The sequence below is a fragment of the Parasteatoda tepidariorum genome, chromosome 9, assembly GCF_982258835.1.
Source record: "Parasteatoda tepidariorum strain Cologne lab strain chromosome 9, Ptep-v5.0, whole genome shotgun sequence".
In the NCBI taxonomy this organism is placed as follows: Eukaryota; Metazoa; Arthropoda; class Arachnida; order Araneae; family Theridiidae; genus Parasteatoda; species Parasteatoda tepidariorum.
Genome location: NC_141763.1, coordinates 12683266 through 12699656, shown reverse-complemented (window position 1 = coordinate 12699656; position 16391 = coordinate 12683266). Strand labels below are relative to the sequence as shown.

General features: G+C 29.5%; 2 protein-coding genes across 5 annotated transcripts in view; one reads left to right on the top strand and one right to left on the bottom strand.

Annotated features, from left to right (window-relative positions):
- The window catches only part of LOC107456685 (F-box DNA helicase 1), a 48688-nt gene extending 41580 nt beyond the window's left edge, over window positions 1-7108 (bottom strand). The window contains exons 1-2 of the mRNA XM_087150886.1: window positions 6818-7108; window positions 1666-2416 (exon numbers count right to left, since the gene is read on the bottom strand). Coding sequence (XP_087007012.1) covers window positions 1666-2394 — 729 coding nt within the window. The 5' untranslated portion in view covers window positions 2395-2416; window positions 6818-7108. The remainder of the gene's footprint in view (window positions 1-1665; window positions 2417-6817) is intronic.
- Window positions 7109-7137: 29 nt separating this feature from the next.
- The window catches only part of LOC107456677 (VPS9 domain-containing protein 1), a 47471-nt gene continuing 38217 nt past the window's right edge, over window positions 7138-16391 (top strand). For 2 of the 4 annotated variants that reach the window (XM_087150890.1, XM_087150887.1), the window contains exons 1-2: window positions 7138-7271; window positions 15277-15372. In XM_087150890.1, coding sequence (XP_087007016.1) covers window positions 15301-15372 — 72 coding nt within the window. In that variant the 5' untranslated portion in view covers window positions 7138-7271; window positions 15277-15300. Of the gene's footprint in view, window positions 7359-8636; window positions 8756-15276; window positions 15373-16391 lie in introns of those variants that run through there. The other 2 variants (XM_087150888.1, XM_087150889.1) reach the window with 2 other exon arrangements.

Below are 16391 nucleotides of genomic sequence, written 5' to 3'. Positions count from 1 at the left end.
TTGTATCAAAAATATTGGAACTTGGAAAAATCATGTGAAATAGGTCGATAAAATTATAAATAACTGCTGAAAAACCTATAAAAATTTTAAAGGAATTGTGATAAAATCATCACAATTCAAATGCATTAAATAGTGATAATATGAATTGGAATTTCAAACATCGTATTAAACATATAGGTATTTGGAAAACCATGTAAAAGGGTCGAAAAAGTGATCAATAACTTCCGTAAAAGCCATCATCAAACGCCATGAAATTGCGATATAATCGCCCTAAATCGAACATATCAAACAATGATAACAAAAATTCGCACATCGTAACAGCACGGTATTAAAAATATCAAATTTCTATTTCCGGGTAAAAAGGGTCAATAAAATGTTTAATAACTGTCGAAAAATCTATCATAAAATGACGAGAAATTATCATAGAATCATCATGAATCGAACGCATAAAATAGTGACAATTCACATTTGAATTTCGAATGCCGTGATGACTTCGTAATAAACATACCAGAATTTAAAAAACCACATTAAAGGTCCGAGAAAATTATAAAGAACTTCTGAAAACACAATCATCAAATGCAGTGAAATTACGATAGAATCGTCAAGAATCGAATATATCAAATAGTGATACCAATTATTTATTAGTGATACCACTTATATCAAACAAAATAATAACATGGTATTAAGAATATAGAATTTAAAAAACCGTGTGAAAAGGGCCAAAAGAATGAAAAATAGCTTCCGAAAAAATTATTATCAAACGACTTTCAACTACGTCCTGAATCAAATGCTTCAAAAAAGTGATAGCTCAAGTTCAAAATGCGCATGTCATAATAACATATTGGAATTTGAAAAATCATATGGAAAGGGTCGGAAAAAAAACCCCCCAAAAAAGCCCAGATTAATTACAGTCGAATCACGCTTTATTTCTGCTGAAAAAACGATCAGGAAACCATAGGGAATTTTAGGGATTTTTATAGTTAACAAAATAGAAAAACTGCAATATTTTCCAGTTATGATTTCACATTAAATGATCTTGAAATGTTATAAATTATGTTTATTCATAATTTTGAATAATAATAGACATTTCATTCATCATAGATAGTAAACTGTATTTTATACATGAGACTCACTTTATTATGTAATAGTGACACTTATTTAAATATTCAAGCAAGCAATAATCTGCACAAAATTCTACTTCAATAGGTATTTTTTAAGGAAACTTACTCAGTTTCAGGGAATTTTCTAAAAAAGTACAAAACCAGGAGAATTTTTATTGGTAGACCAGGAGAAACTGGCAAAATCTAGTAGAGTTGGCAGCTATGTTATAACCATTAAAAGTACTAGAATTCTTCAATTACAACATAAATGCAGAAAAGAATTATACTCATTAATCAATACTTACGGTACTTTTCGATTAGCGGGGAGCAAGCAAAAAGTTGCTACAATATGTAGACCTCTGCCAAATATTTTAAACACATAAAATTAAAAAAAAAAAATTAAAATAAAAACATGTGAAAAAAAAAAAGTTGAATTTTTTTGCACTTGGCTAATCGAAAAGTACCCAACTTACTCATATACAGTCATAAAGGAGAAAGAAAAAAAAAGAGATTGTAAATGTTACTAAAACGAACTTTAAAATTCTTTAAGCACCATTTCAATTACCTTAGAATTATTAATGACAGAATTCCACAACTTAGACACACAACGGCAGTTCAACAAATCGAGCATGGGGATTTGACACAAGATGGTTTCGATAATGTGCTCGGGCAGCCTCTCAAAGTAATTAGGCTGATCCTCATCACACTCTTCCAGATCTCCAAAAAGACCGTAACAATTCTGCACCTTTTTAAAAAACATCTCATTTCTGCTCTCTCCCAATTTTTTATCATCAACCGCCCTTCTTACATCTCTGACAGACTTAGCAAGAATTTTCTTTGACTTAGTACCAGGTACAGGCTTGAAGTAATTAGAAATTTTACCCCTCGATGCTTTACCTGAGCCAGAGACGGTTCTAGATCTCAAATGCCGGGCACCCGTCGGCACAGGTATTTTACTAGCACTACGAAATTTGTCTTTAGCAATTACAGTCGCATCTGATTTACGTAACCTTTTGGGGGTGAGGGTTTCGAACATATTCGAGTCAGAATCTGAACTTTCGAGGTCCACAGTTGCGCATGTCGACGTACTTGGACTATTTTTGTTCAGAGAGGTCTTAATAAGTTCAGAAGCTTTGACGAATGAAGAGGAAGCATTCCCCAGGCTTTTCTTTGGCTCCAGCTTTTTGTGATACATCGTTGAATCAAAGAGTGTTTTGGCGTTACAATGAACCACGCAACCTTCCCCTACGTCATCATCAATCCGGCGTTTTTTCCTCGGCTGCTTTGAAGACATAGTCACAAGGAGAAATAATGAACTGTAAATGAAAACAACACATAAGATATTTTTATAATGAAAAACAATATTTAAGATTAAATAAGAAATTAAATTTTAACCCCTTGCCTGTGTCGCCTGAATCCAGTTCGGGCAACAACTACGTACATTATTTGCGATGGCCGAACTGACTTTGGGCAGGAGAAAAATTAACGTTATATAAATGTAAATGAAAACAACGCATACGAGATTTTTATAATGAAAAACAATATTTAAGATTAAATAAGAAATTAAATTTTAACCTATTGCCTGTGTCGCCTGAATCCAGTTCGGGCAACAACTACGTACATTATTTGCGATGGCCGAACTGACTTTGGGCAGGAGAAAAATTAACGTTATATAAATGTAAATGAAAACAACGCATACGAGATTTTTATAATGAAAAACAATATTTAAGATTAAATAAGAAATTAAATTTTAACCCCTTGCCTGTGTCGCCTGAATCCAGTTCGGGCAACAACTACGTACATTATTTGCGATGGCCGAACTGACTTTGGGCAGGAGAAAAATTAACGTTATATAAATGTAAATGAAAACAACGCATACGAGATTTTTATAATGAAAAACAATATTTAAGATTAAATAAGAAATTAAATTTTAACCCCTTGCCTGTGTCGCCTGAATCCAGTTCGGGCAACAACTACGTACATTATTTGCGATGGCCGAACTGACTTTGGGCAGGAGAAAAATTAACGTTATATAAATGTAAATGAAAACAACGCATACGAGATTTTTATAATGAAAAACAATATTTAAGATTAAATAAGAAATTAAATTTTAACCCCTTGCCTGTGTCGCCTGAATCCAGTTCGGGCAACAACTACGTACATTATTTGCAATGGCCGAACTGACTTTGGGCAGGAGAAAAATTAACGTTATATAAATGTAAATGAAAACAACGCATACGAGATTTTTATAATGAAAAACAATATTTAAGATTAAATAAGAAATTAAATTTTAACCCCTTGCCTGTGTCGCCTGAATCCAGTTCGGGCAACAACTACGTACATTATTTGCAATGGCCGAACTGACTTTGGGCAGGAGAAAAATTAACGTTATATAAATGTAAATGAAAACAACACATAAGATATTTTTATAATGAAAAACAATATTTAAGATTAAATAAGAAATTAAATTTTAACCCCTTGCCAGTGTTGCCTGAATCCAGTTCGGGCAACAACTACGTACATTATTTGCAATGGCCGAACTGACTTTGGGCAGGAGAAAAATTAACGTTATATAAATGTAAATGAAAACAACACATAAGATATTTTTATAATGAAAAACAATATTTAAGATTAAATAAGAAATTAAATTTTAACCCCTTGCCAGTGTTGCCTGAATCCAGTTCGGGCAACAACTACGTACATTATTTGCAATGGCCGAACTGACTTTGGGCAGGAGAAAAATTAACGTTATATAAATGTAAATGAAAACAACACATAAGATATTTTTATAATGAAAAACAATATTAAAGATTAAATAAGAAATTAAATTTTAACCCCATTAAAATGCCACCTGTATCCAGCTCGGGCAACAACTACGTGCATTATCAGTGATGCCCGAACTGACTTCAGGTGGGAGAAAAATTAGCGTTTTATTTTGTGAAGCCTGAGCAGAGTTCATTTCTACTTTAGGATACTTAATTCACTATTTTCCTAATAGATGGCATTGATCCATCACTTTTTTATGTGTACGTATAAATTATAAATACAGTACAGTGTTTTCATCATAGAAAAAAAATGGGTGAGAATTTCTCAGCCTTTCTTAAAAACAGGGTGAGATTTCAAAAAGTTAAGTGAGATTTCTAAAAACTAAAAAAACACAAAAACTCTTGAAAAAAAATCATTTCTTTAATTATAATACATTTTTAATGCCTTCTATTTTTTAAAGCATTGAATATTTTTGGTGCATCATCATAGAAGATTTTGCCTTTACAAGGTATTTGTCTATCTTACATAAGTGCATAAAAAATTTTAATGTCTTACATGAAGAAACCTAACACGTGGTTGCAGAGAAATGTGTTCTGAAAGGGGTTCCGTGGTTGTGTTCTGTTGTTCGAAAAGGTTCTGAACAATACTGGTAAATAGGGAAGCTAGATAATGGGGCAGATGCTTACAATAATGAAAGATCCAGGAAGAAAAGTGAAACGGATTTTACTCTAAATGGCGAAATTCGAAGCTTTTTCCAAAATGCGAGAAATTCGCGAATTTTGAAATTGATTTATAGAATGGGCGAATTTCTCGCGGTAATAATTTTTTAATGCGAGAAAAGAAAAAAATATGCGAAATTCTCGCGCTGTAGTGAAAACACTGCAGTAGTTATTGCATTTAAAATTTTATTTTTGCAATAAAAATACCATTTTCTAACTTTTATAATAATATAAATAACAACATTAAACAGTCAAATCTTTTTTTTAATTTCATTAATTTAAAATAATAATAAAATTTATTAGCAAGAAATAAAATTTATTAGCAACCGTAAACATACTAACCATAAAAAATAAACTACTAAGTATTTTGATAAGATTTAACGTTAAGAACAAAATTTTTTTCAATGATTGTTTTATCAATACAATTCTCAAAATAATAAGCTTTATGTCAAACATTTGAATTTGCAAGCCTGGAGTTGTATCTAGTCTAATTCTGAACTTGATTTTATTGGATTCATCAGCTAAAAATTAAAACTATTAAGCTGAATTAGAGTTTTTGAAAGAGAATTCTTATAAAAGCTGATAATAGTTATCACAGAAACATAATTTGTAATTCCTGAATATGGTCACAGTATTTTGAATTGAAAAGTTCAACAAGAAATACTGATGCAATTTTTTATAAATTTTGAAATTTCTCTGTTACTTCAAAAATTTTATAAAAATAACTAGTAAATAAATTTTTGTTTTGATATAAATATAATTGAAAAATTAAAAAATCATTATTAATTTAAAAAATTTAAACTCTCAGAATCCCTGCGACTCTTTCCCAGAACACCATTTGGTAGTCGCTGGTTTATTTATACAACAGTTTGTATTGGAAAATTGAAATCAAGCAATTGAAAAGTAATTTCGATAATATAATGAAATATAATAATAAAATGAAATTTAATAATAAAATGAAATAATATAATGAAAATTGTTAATACTTCTTTAAATTTCTACATAAACTAAATTTTTTTTAAAAAAAATATTAATTAAATTTTCAATTAAATATTACTTAAAATGCTTCTCCAGCGTGTGCAGTCAGACTTTTCAACAAATATAAGTACCTTAAAAGTACTTTAGAAGAACTAAAAAAATATTTTTAATCACTTTCCAAAAAATTCTTAGGATCTGTGCAATAATAAATTTTTTTCTACCGTTTAAAGCTCTTAATTTATAAACATAATATCAATAAAATTCAGAAACATTTTCAAAAACTTTACTTAATCATGATAAAATAACTAGTTTCTGACAAATATTGTAGAGATAATTGTGAAAATCATGCAATTTTTGTAATTTAGCAATAAATTATTAATACTGGGAAGTTTACGGATTGTCTTGAGATTAGCGGAATTGCACAAATTAACAGAATAATCACATGGCTGAACAATGCAATTTGATGTTCAGAATTATTAAAACTTTTCCATGATTTAAAAAAAAGTAATATACATGTTATACCTTATATAACATGTATAATATAAGTCATACACATAGTCAAATTTTCGTAATAATTTCAGCTACATTGCATTGTTGATAATTGATACTACCTAGCTTCGGACAGCCATAATAAATCGCTGAACTATAATTCATGCAAACTGTACTTATGTGACTAGAAGACTAATGCATTAAAAAAAAAAAAAACTTTACTTTTTCCTTCAAGGTTGGAAGTTATAGAAATTTATAAGTCTCCTCTTTTGAATTTAATTCGATAAGGATTTTCAATTTCTTAACAAACGAATCGATTACGAGCTGTTTGTAGTAAGATGGCTACTGTCACAGTAACTAAGACAAATTTGACTAATTTTTCTTAATATACAATTTCATAAGAAACTAAAATCTTATTAGATTAAATTTATATCGAAGTTATTATAAAAAATTACTTCATATGAAGAAGAAAAAAAATTTAATCAAATATACAAACATCTTTGGCAAGCATTAACATATTGATTTTCGGTATACAGGGTAAGGGGAAAAAAACATAGCTCCAGTGAATAAGCAACCCTTTCAAAAACTACTATAAGCAAATTTGAAGCCAGTCAGTTTAGAATACTTGATAAAAACCCATTATGAAACAAAAATCGCATCATTTAGTGGTATTACAATCTAATGACAACTTCAAAACAGAACAAGAAAAGAACACAAATCTAAGAAAATTCACCCAAAGAATAAACAATAATTGAAATCACATACATTAACAAAAATTACTCCAGATAATCAACCAGCAAAACATAAACATTACAATTTGCGTAACAATTCTTTGTAACGTATTACTTAACTAACGAAATCCGACTTAACAAGCAAAAACAAAACACAAAATAAGGGTGCTTAAAGAAACTTGAGGAGAAGGATTCCTGCTCCGATCTTTTCAACTTTTGCGTTCGATCTTTATTTCAAAATATAAATTGTTTGAAACTTTTACGAACAAAAACGGATCGTAACTTTTTAAAGCAGCTGAAACACCTTTTAGCTTTTACGTATAGTAATCACGGTTACGAGCACTGTACTTAATCTGTCAAGCCAATCACAGTCTGCATCGAATTTTCTAGGTATGAAGGTGTAAGCGTTATAAAACCCTACACTAAATAAGGACAACAAAGACTCGAAGAAAGTGAAAGTACATATTGAAAGTATGAGAAAATTAGAGGTGTGTATGTTAAATAAAATTAAAAACGGAAAATTAGGAATACAAATAACTTTTTTTGTGGAGTAAAATGATTTTGATTTGATAATTGTAATAAATAAGTCGTAATACATATTTGTTATATCCTTAGTTTATTTTGCATTGCGTCTTAAAATTTCATTAGTAGTATGCCCTGGATTAGTTCTTTTTACATTATGCTGTTATTGAATTTATGGAGTATTTCTTTTAACTATACATTGTTTCAATTATTTCTTATCATAGTTCTATAGTTCAAACATGTGTACCCCTCCCGCAAATATGCAGAGATTTTTTTCCCCCTAATAACTTATTTTATTAAGAGCTTAGGGAGATTTTTGCGTCGAAAATGTTAAGAATTGCAGAACAATAAAGCAATATACATGCGTGCTCTTTCGCACTGTATGTTGTGATTTTCTACTCTGATAATTTATTTAATTAGAAATTTGTTCAATTATACTTCTTAGAAACGTTGTTAGAGATGAAACAAACTGTAAACTTCAATTAGGAGCCCCTTGAAGGAATGAAATGTCCTCAGTTTTTTGGAAATGTTATAAAGCGTTATTGATTTTTCTTAATAAGTTGATTTTCAAAATTTATATGAGATTTTAAGCATTCTTTAACAAGCTTAATATTTTATATTTCATTTTAATGCATTTTCTTTTTAGTCAGAATAGTCCATTTTAAAAAAATTTGCTTTGTTAATCCATAATTTAATTATCAATAAAGTACATGCCAGGTTTGTTCCGTTTCCAAAAATATATCTGATTTTGTTTTCCTTAATCCTAGACTGTTGAAAAAGTTTCAAACGTCATTTAAGCAATTATAACCCAAACAATATCCTGACGTTTTTTTAATTTTTGCTCAGTAAATATTTAAGTTCCCTAAAACAAAAATGGTTGTCATAAATTTTACATTGAGAGGTGCATTTCTCCTTTCTAGAACTGATATGTAAAAACCATTATTTAAAAAAATTATCCATAAAACCTTTTAATTCAGTCAACCATGATCTTTTGATTCAGTCAAAAATATTGAAATGCATGTATTGTTATAAGATAGTAGCATTTATATAACTTCTATTTATCACATATGTGCAAAATTCAGTTGACTTAATTCAACCTATTTTATTATTGCGAGATGTTGCAGTCAATTAGAATTTTTTTAAAAATTAAAACAGCTTAAAAACTCAAATAAAATTTTTAGCTGCATCCAAGTCATAATTATTAACCATAGAAGTCCATCATTTGGGTTATTTATTTTTTTGTAATTTTTTCAAAGTGATATAAAGTTATATAAACAAAAAATTTTGAAGTTTAAAGAAATGCCTCTTTTCAAAAGTATATTTCAGAGTAAAATTACGATGCAGCATTCTATGTCTATATATATGTATTGATTTAAATGAAAAGTGTGTAACTACAAGTTTAGTTTGAGAACATTTCAGTGCCTGCTCTTACTAGCTTAGGATTGCCAAGGTAACAGAGAATTAATAATTAAATAAATATTTAAAAATAAAGTGTTGTGACTTAAGAGTGGCTATGATGTGGCTTTCAAGTTGGTTCTTTTCTGTATATATATATATATATACAGTGAATTCGCGATAACTCGAATCTGATAGGACTGACGAAAAACTTCGACATATCGGAAGTTCGACTTACCGTTAGTTTCGGTTTTGGACTTTCGAAATATTGCCGGATTATTTAATTAATGCTTATTAATTACGAATCTTCTAAATGCTTACAATATTCTAGAAAAAACTATAAAGTATAATATAATAACTTACTTTATTATTTGTACTACATTTTACGTTTTTTTGAAGTAATCCGTCTTTTTACGTTGAAGTAATCCCTTTTGAGTCTCTAGAAACAGTAAATTTTCAATTTTCTGCAGGTGCACAAACATAGAATTATCAATTCCTTCTTGACTCTCTAGAAACTTTTGAAGAACTTCAAGAGATGCACGCGCTTCAAGTATGTTTGGGGCTATTGTTTCTGAACCTTCTTCCTCAGCAGCACTGTCATCATTTTCTTCTGTGATCTGTATAAATTCTTTGTCGGAAATATCACCACAAACAGCAATGTTTTATGAAATCGGAGTTCTCAATTACTTCCTCATCTTGAAACTCTTCTATCACAGGTTTACTCTTTGTTTCTTTAAAAAACCCACACTTCCGGAAGCAGTTTCTTATTGTTGTTTCACTTACATCATTATTCCAAGCACTGGAAAGTAGCCTTATGGCATCAAGTACATCAACTTTGAAAGAAATATTGTTTTCAATATCATTCATCATTTTTCTGACAAGCCTTTTACGATAAGACTGTTTGAAGCACTTTATGATACCCTGATCCATCGGCTGCAACTTTGCTGTTGTGTTTGGCGCAGGGTTTGTTGATTTAAATCAGCTTGATTTAAACCACGATTTAAATCATGATTTAAATCAAATGATTTTTTTAATAAAATCATTGATTTAAATCAAAAATTTTTTTTTTATCTATATATATTGATTTTAAAAGTCAAAAAACAGTGTTTTAAATTTTTGATACTTTTATTATTTTCTTTTCTTAGTATTAAAATTTAATTTAAATAAATTGCTGCATTAATTAATTTTAGTTAATGAAATTACTTTTTTGGTGTGTGTTAAATTCCAACACATTTGAAATTACATTTTTAAAAATGTTTTGATTCTTGAGATTGAAAGTACAGATTAAAGTAAACATTTAATGCTGTCTTAATATAGACTTGCATAGCTGTAGAAAGTAATTAATAAACATGAATATTTTTTAAAAAATAATACAAATAATGTTAATTAAAATTCTACCTTTTGAATGAAAAAGCGTGAATTAAAATCTACATCATATTTTATCGGTGGAAAATGTGTATTTCCGAAGCTTGAGGTTATGTTAAAAAGAAATTACCCTAATATGCCAAAAATAGAAAAAGAAAAAAAGAGGGCTGATGAATTCAGATGTATTTTTCCAAATATAGTGTCATTCTTCCCTTTCAAACTCTTTCAAAGTCTATTTGATGCAGTAGGGTTATTAACTGGTATTTTTTTCTCATAATTTGTTTACAGTATCTTTGACATTATCAGATTTTCTGTAAAGAAATTTTGTGAAAAAAAATTCCAATGAGTAGATAGGTTTTCTAACTTTTTTTTTTAGCTTAACTTATCTATTTTGATATAGAATTAAAAATGAATATTTTAATATTGATTTACATTTAGATTAAATATTTATTTATTATTTGATGAATGACTACATTTATAAACACAGTCTGCTACATTTATTTTGTCATTTTAAAAATCAAGAGGAAAAAAAAGAAATCACAATTTTAAATTAAAGTTATGGTTTGCTAACTGAAACTTTGTTTTAATAGTTAAAGTGCAGGGGTCTGTCCAAGCCAAATTTACTACCGTTTAACGGTACCTTTACAAATTCAACTTTAGGAAAAATGATAGAATAATCACACAAAATACTTTTTCTTAAAATTTTATTTTTGTGTCTCGTAAGAAGAGATAAATCCATATTTTTACTATATTTGTGTTGATTTTTTAATATAATTTTCACAAAATAGCTACCTCTCAGAAAAACCCAGACAGACCCCTGAAGTATTCTTTAAATTCTCTATTTAATCTAGTCTTTAAATTTTAATCATGCATTTCTTTCAAAACAGTTGCTATGCATTCAAAGCCATGTATTATAATGAAAAATTATTTTAGTTAGAGCTTCTAAAATATTGTTACAACATAGTTTTAATATTAAGTTAATTTGATTAAACATTTATAATTTTTTTTAATCATAAATTAAAGATCTTACAGTGTATTTGAATAAAACTCAAAAAAATCTGATTTAAATCAAAAAAATCCGATTTAAATCAAAAAAATCTGATTCTTTTGATTTTTTTTAAAAAAATCAAAAAAATCACGAACCCTGGTTCGGCGGGAGAAACTGCAAGTTTACTGCTTTCAAATTAGGTAGATCACTATATGCTGTGCATTATTCATAAAGAGTATCACTTTCTTTTTTTAGCGAAGAATTTCCGATCCAATTTTCTTACATAGTCTTCAAATAAAACTGATGCCATCCAAAACTTTTTGTTAGACTTGTAATTCAAAGGATACGTTCTTGAAACATCGGGGATTTCGGTATTTTCCAATAACAAGTAAGGGCAATTTCTCTGTCCCAGGCGCATTTCTTCCAACTAGGACAGTCAAATGTTCCTTGCTCATTTTACCCTCTGAGCAGTTTTCATCCTTAAACGTCATAGTCTTATTTCGAAGACATTTAGAAAATAAACCCATTTCATCAATATTGAAAACATTTTCAGAGTATCCTTGAAATAAATTTGGTAACGTTTCTTTTAACCACTGTTCACATACTTCAAGAGGGACAGCTTTAGCTTCTCCATGTGAAGAGTGCGAAAGACAATATTGTGTCTGCTCTTGAATTTTTCTAGCCACCCAGCACTAGCATGAAAATTGTCTATTTTTAATAGTTTAGCAAAATCAATCGCTTTCTCTCGTAGCAAAACACCACTTATGGGAATAGCATTTTCTCGATTTCTGTACTGCTGAACATTTCAGAAGAGCTGATTCCACCTGGGGAAAGGCACACATCTTCATTCTTTTAGACAGTGGGTTCATAGATTCATATAGTTTAAGGATATTTTCTCTTTCTTTTAATATCGTAGAAAGGGTATTCGGGGGGATTCCTTGCTTCAACGCTATATCTTTCTTCTTCATGTTTGGATTTCTATCTACATCCTTAATAAGATTAATTTTATCTTCCAAGTTGAGAGTTTTTAATTTTCGCTTCGACATCTTTAGAGGTAAGCACTTCTTCCACACAATCTCTAACAGCAAATCATAAGCATAAAGCTTGTACATACCAGAAAACAAATTTATCATTCCCCACAGGGGCCACAGGTGTTACTAATCCCTTACTCTCACTCTACCTAAACTTGTTCTGACTAGTTGAGTGTTGCAAAGGAAGGGGCCACACGATTATATCCGCAAATCGGATATAATATTTGCTGATATAATCGTGTGGGCTGATGAAAAGATTATATCTTTTATTTTCCGGATTTTTTAAAAGAATTCGATCCTTTTTTTCAGATTTTTCAAAATTTCTTTTTCCCAGTTTTTGTTATTTTTATTATTAATTTTCTTTTCCCCCCTTTTTTCATTAATCTGTAATTTTCCTTTGTTTTATCTTCATTTTGAGCTTATATATATATATATATATATATATATATATATATATATATATATATATATATATATATATATATATATATTTGAGGGTTGCCGCTCCACAGGAAGAACAGGGAAAATCTGGAAAATACAGGGAATTTAAAAATCCCCTAAAATAACAGGGAAAATGCAAGTAATTTTGAGTTTTTCCACGCAAGTTAGAAAAAAACTGGGAATTTTGCTTCTTATTTTTGTCTTTTAAAAAATGCCGAACTCTCAAAGTGCAATCTATGGGATTTTTAAAGCTATATTATATTAATTTATTTATTATAGCATTATTTGTTTTTTGTTGAGCTGTTTGTTATTTTTCCAAGTTTTTCAGGCTACTAAAACTAGCTCCTAATATGGTTCACAAGAGCATAGTGAATGTGTGTTACCTCTTAATATAGTGTGAATAATATGTGCAGGGAAAACACGGCAAATTTTTTTCCAGATACCAGTGGCAACCCTTGTACTTTATATATATACCTAACCGGAACATCTGCTCCTGCAACCCAGAGCCCAAGGTAAAGAAAACTGAGATGGGCACAGTAGGCCTTGGCCCTCTATGGGCTGTTGTGCCACTGATTTTATATATATATATATTTTGATGCAATGTTAGAAAACACTCTTTTTTGTGGATATAATCTTGTGAGATGATAAAAAGATTAGGGTGACCCGGGGTAATTCACGATCACTCTGTTTCTGGGGTAAATAATGATCACCTAAGTTTTATTTGAAAAAATAATTTTTTTTTTTAAATTTGAGACATGGACAAGAATGCTTGTACACTTTACTAAAGTATAACTACATTTACTTAATAACAGTTTTTTATTTAATCTAACAAAATAAGTATCTTTTAAAATGCTTTTTTTATTTTCCATTTCAAAGATGGGTTTCAAAATGTGCACATTTCTGCAAAGATGCCCCTACTTCTCTTAATAATAAATATTTTGAGTTACTTTCTTTTTCTTTGATATAAAAATAGTGTAGGCCTTTGCTTAATTATTTCACATCTACTACTGTAAACATTATAATTTACAGGAAACTATATGAAATGTTGCCCCCTACAGATGGGGCAATTATTGATCACTGGGGTAATTCCTGATCATTGTCAATTCTTCTTATAAATAGTATAAAAAATAGCTAATAAATAGTCAATCGTCTTTTCTTAAATAACAGTTCATATTTATTAAGTGGAACAACTATAAAATATATTTTAACTATAATCACAAAATTTGTTTTTAACTGTATACAAGAAAAATGTGTTCTGATATGCAGCATTCCTAGCTTGTCTTACCTTTCTTCTATCTTAATTTTATGTGTGTACATTGTTAGAATAAATTTTAAGTTGATAAATTAACCTAATATAAATATGGTGAGAAATTATAAGCTTAAAAAGGATACTAAGCTTCTAGAAAGCAAAAATAGTGAATTTCTTTTAATGATTGAAAGTGAAAATTTCAGTGTGAGAGCTGCTGCCAGAGCTGAAGTGTTAATTTTTATTCCTGATTTTAAATAAAAAGTTTTATTAGCTGCTTTTACATATCTTTTTGGTTTATTTCTTTGATCTTAATGTCTTATTTGTTAATTACCATTGTATAATTATTTTTCAACAGCCCGTTTACTATAAAAACTGGTGATCAGTAATTACCCCAGAAATGATCAGGGTTTACCCCAGAATTGATCAAGAGAAGGGATAATTCCTGATCACTAAAAATTTAAAATCGTTTAAATTCTAATTAGATTTTCAAACAAAAGAAGGTTGCATAGGACTCATCTCATATAGCCTCAAACTTCCATAAAATATTAAAATTCTATCTTGAATAGTTTTTTCACAAAATAGATGTTTCATTTTTTGATCAGGAATTACCCCAGGTCACCCTATATCTTTTATTTTCCGGATTTTTTAAAATTTTGGTCCTTTTTTACGGATTTTATTTTCCTTCCGGTTTCTTGTTATTTTTATTATTATTATTATTTTTTTCCCCTTCCTTCATTGTTCTGTAAATTTTCCCTTGTTTTCTCTACATTTTGAACTTATTTTATGAGTTCTATTTACTTGCAGCTTATGCGCAGTAAATAAATCTTATTGTTTTCTTAATTTTCTTCGTGTTTTTTGTATTTATTATGCTATATATATATATATATATATATATATATATATATATATATATATATATATATATTCGTAGTTTTTCAATTGCTGCCAAACCTTTGCAATTATTTTGTATTGGGTACCAATACTGTGATTAGCTCAATTCTTTCTCAAATTAAAAAAAAAAAAGGTTTTTAATGTCGTTTCTCTAGTTAGATGTAACATGTTTTTGTCCTTAAAACGATTCACATATTGTTATGTTTTTAGTAAAAGAATAAACTAAATCTATGTATATTCTTTTATATATATATATATATATATATATATATATATATATATATATATATATATATGTACTATATACTATATATATATACTTATACTGTGTACTATATATATACTTATATATATATTCTTATATATATGTTAATAGTTTTTCAATTGCTGCTAAAACTTTGCATTTATTTTGTATTGGGTACTAATACTGTGATTAGCTCAATTCTTTTTCAAATTTAAAAAAAGAATAAGGTTATTAATGTTGTTTTCCTAGTCAGATGTAACATGTTTTTGTCCTTAAAATGATTCACATATTGTTATGTTTTTAGTAAAAGAATAAACTAAATCTATATTTCCATAAATATTTCATTTGGAATAAATGTATCTTTCAGATTTTTTTAAAATAAGTGTGGAAAATGGAAAATCGATCCCTTGCATTAAGATTAGTGGCTGAGGCAGTACATTTAGACAGCAATGGGTTTTCTCATGTAAGTCTTTTGTTTGTTTAACCCGATACTAAGAAATGAAAGAATGCATTTTTTTATTGATTATGTTTTCAGCAATAAAATTAAAAGATTTAAAAATGTACCATCTTGAGGTATTGGATACTTGACTCTCAAAATGCTATGAGTTGTTAGATTAGATTTAGAGGATGGGCAGCTCTAAAGAGCTGGGCACATCGACCAGAGGTCTATTGTACCCAAACCCTAAATCATGATTAGCAAGAAAGCCTCATGGCTGAAATAAAATTCAGCAGACACCTTACAGGAACGTCTTGCAGTTCCTTGGTCCTAATGCTGTGCTGCCCCAAATGCTGAAATCTTTGAGCAGATTAGACCTCACAATCGCATAGTATATGTTGTGAAGTCTCCTCTTCAAGATGACAACCTCTACAAAAAAAGAATTAGATTCAATACCCATTGCGTATAGGTGTCTCCTGAGGATACAGTATCGAGTGAGAAGACCAATGATCTTCCTCAAACTGTTCCTGCTTAACTTAAGAAGCTCTTTTTGACGTACACTGGGATGGTCATGATTCAGCTCCTTAGCTTGCCTTTGACCGTTTATGTTGCACCATTGCTCATGGGCAATTTTGCCATAGAGCTTGAATATAGATGCCCTAAAAGAGATGGGAGAAATTCCCAAAGCTGGTTCAGGGCCCCAGAAAATTGCACTGGAGCCAGCTCGTGCTGCTTCATCAGCTAGCTCATTTCCATGAATACCCATATATCCAGGTACCCAATGTAGGTATACCTTGTTATAAGTAGAAAAGTCACAGTGGACCGGGAAGCACTCCCACACTAGTAAAGTGGTGAATTTACACCTTTATAGTGATAGGAGAGCAGCCTGACTGTTGGAGCGGGTGTAGATAGGCATATCTTGCAACACAAGATAATAGCATCATAAACCTCAACCTGAAAAACAACGGCATAACTTCCTAAGGGAAAGTGAAGTTTGGTGCCATCATTGGAGCAATAAATTCCTGCTCCTGATTTGAAACCAAGCC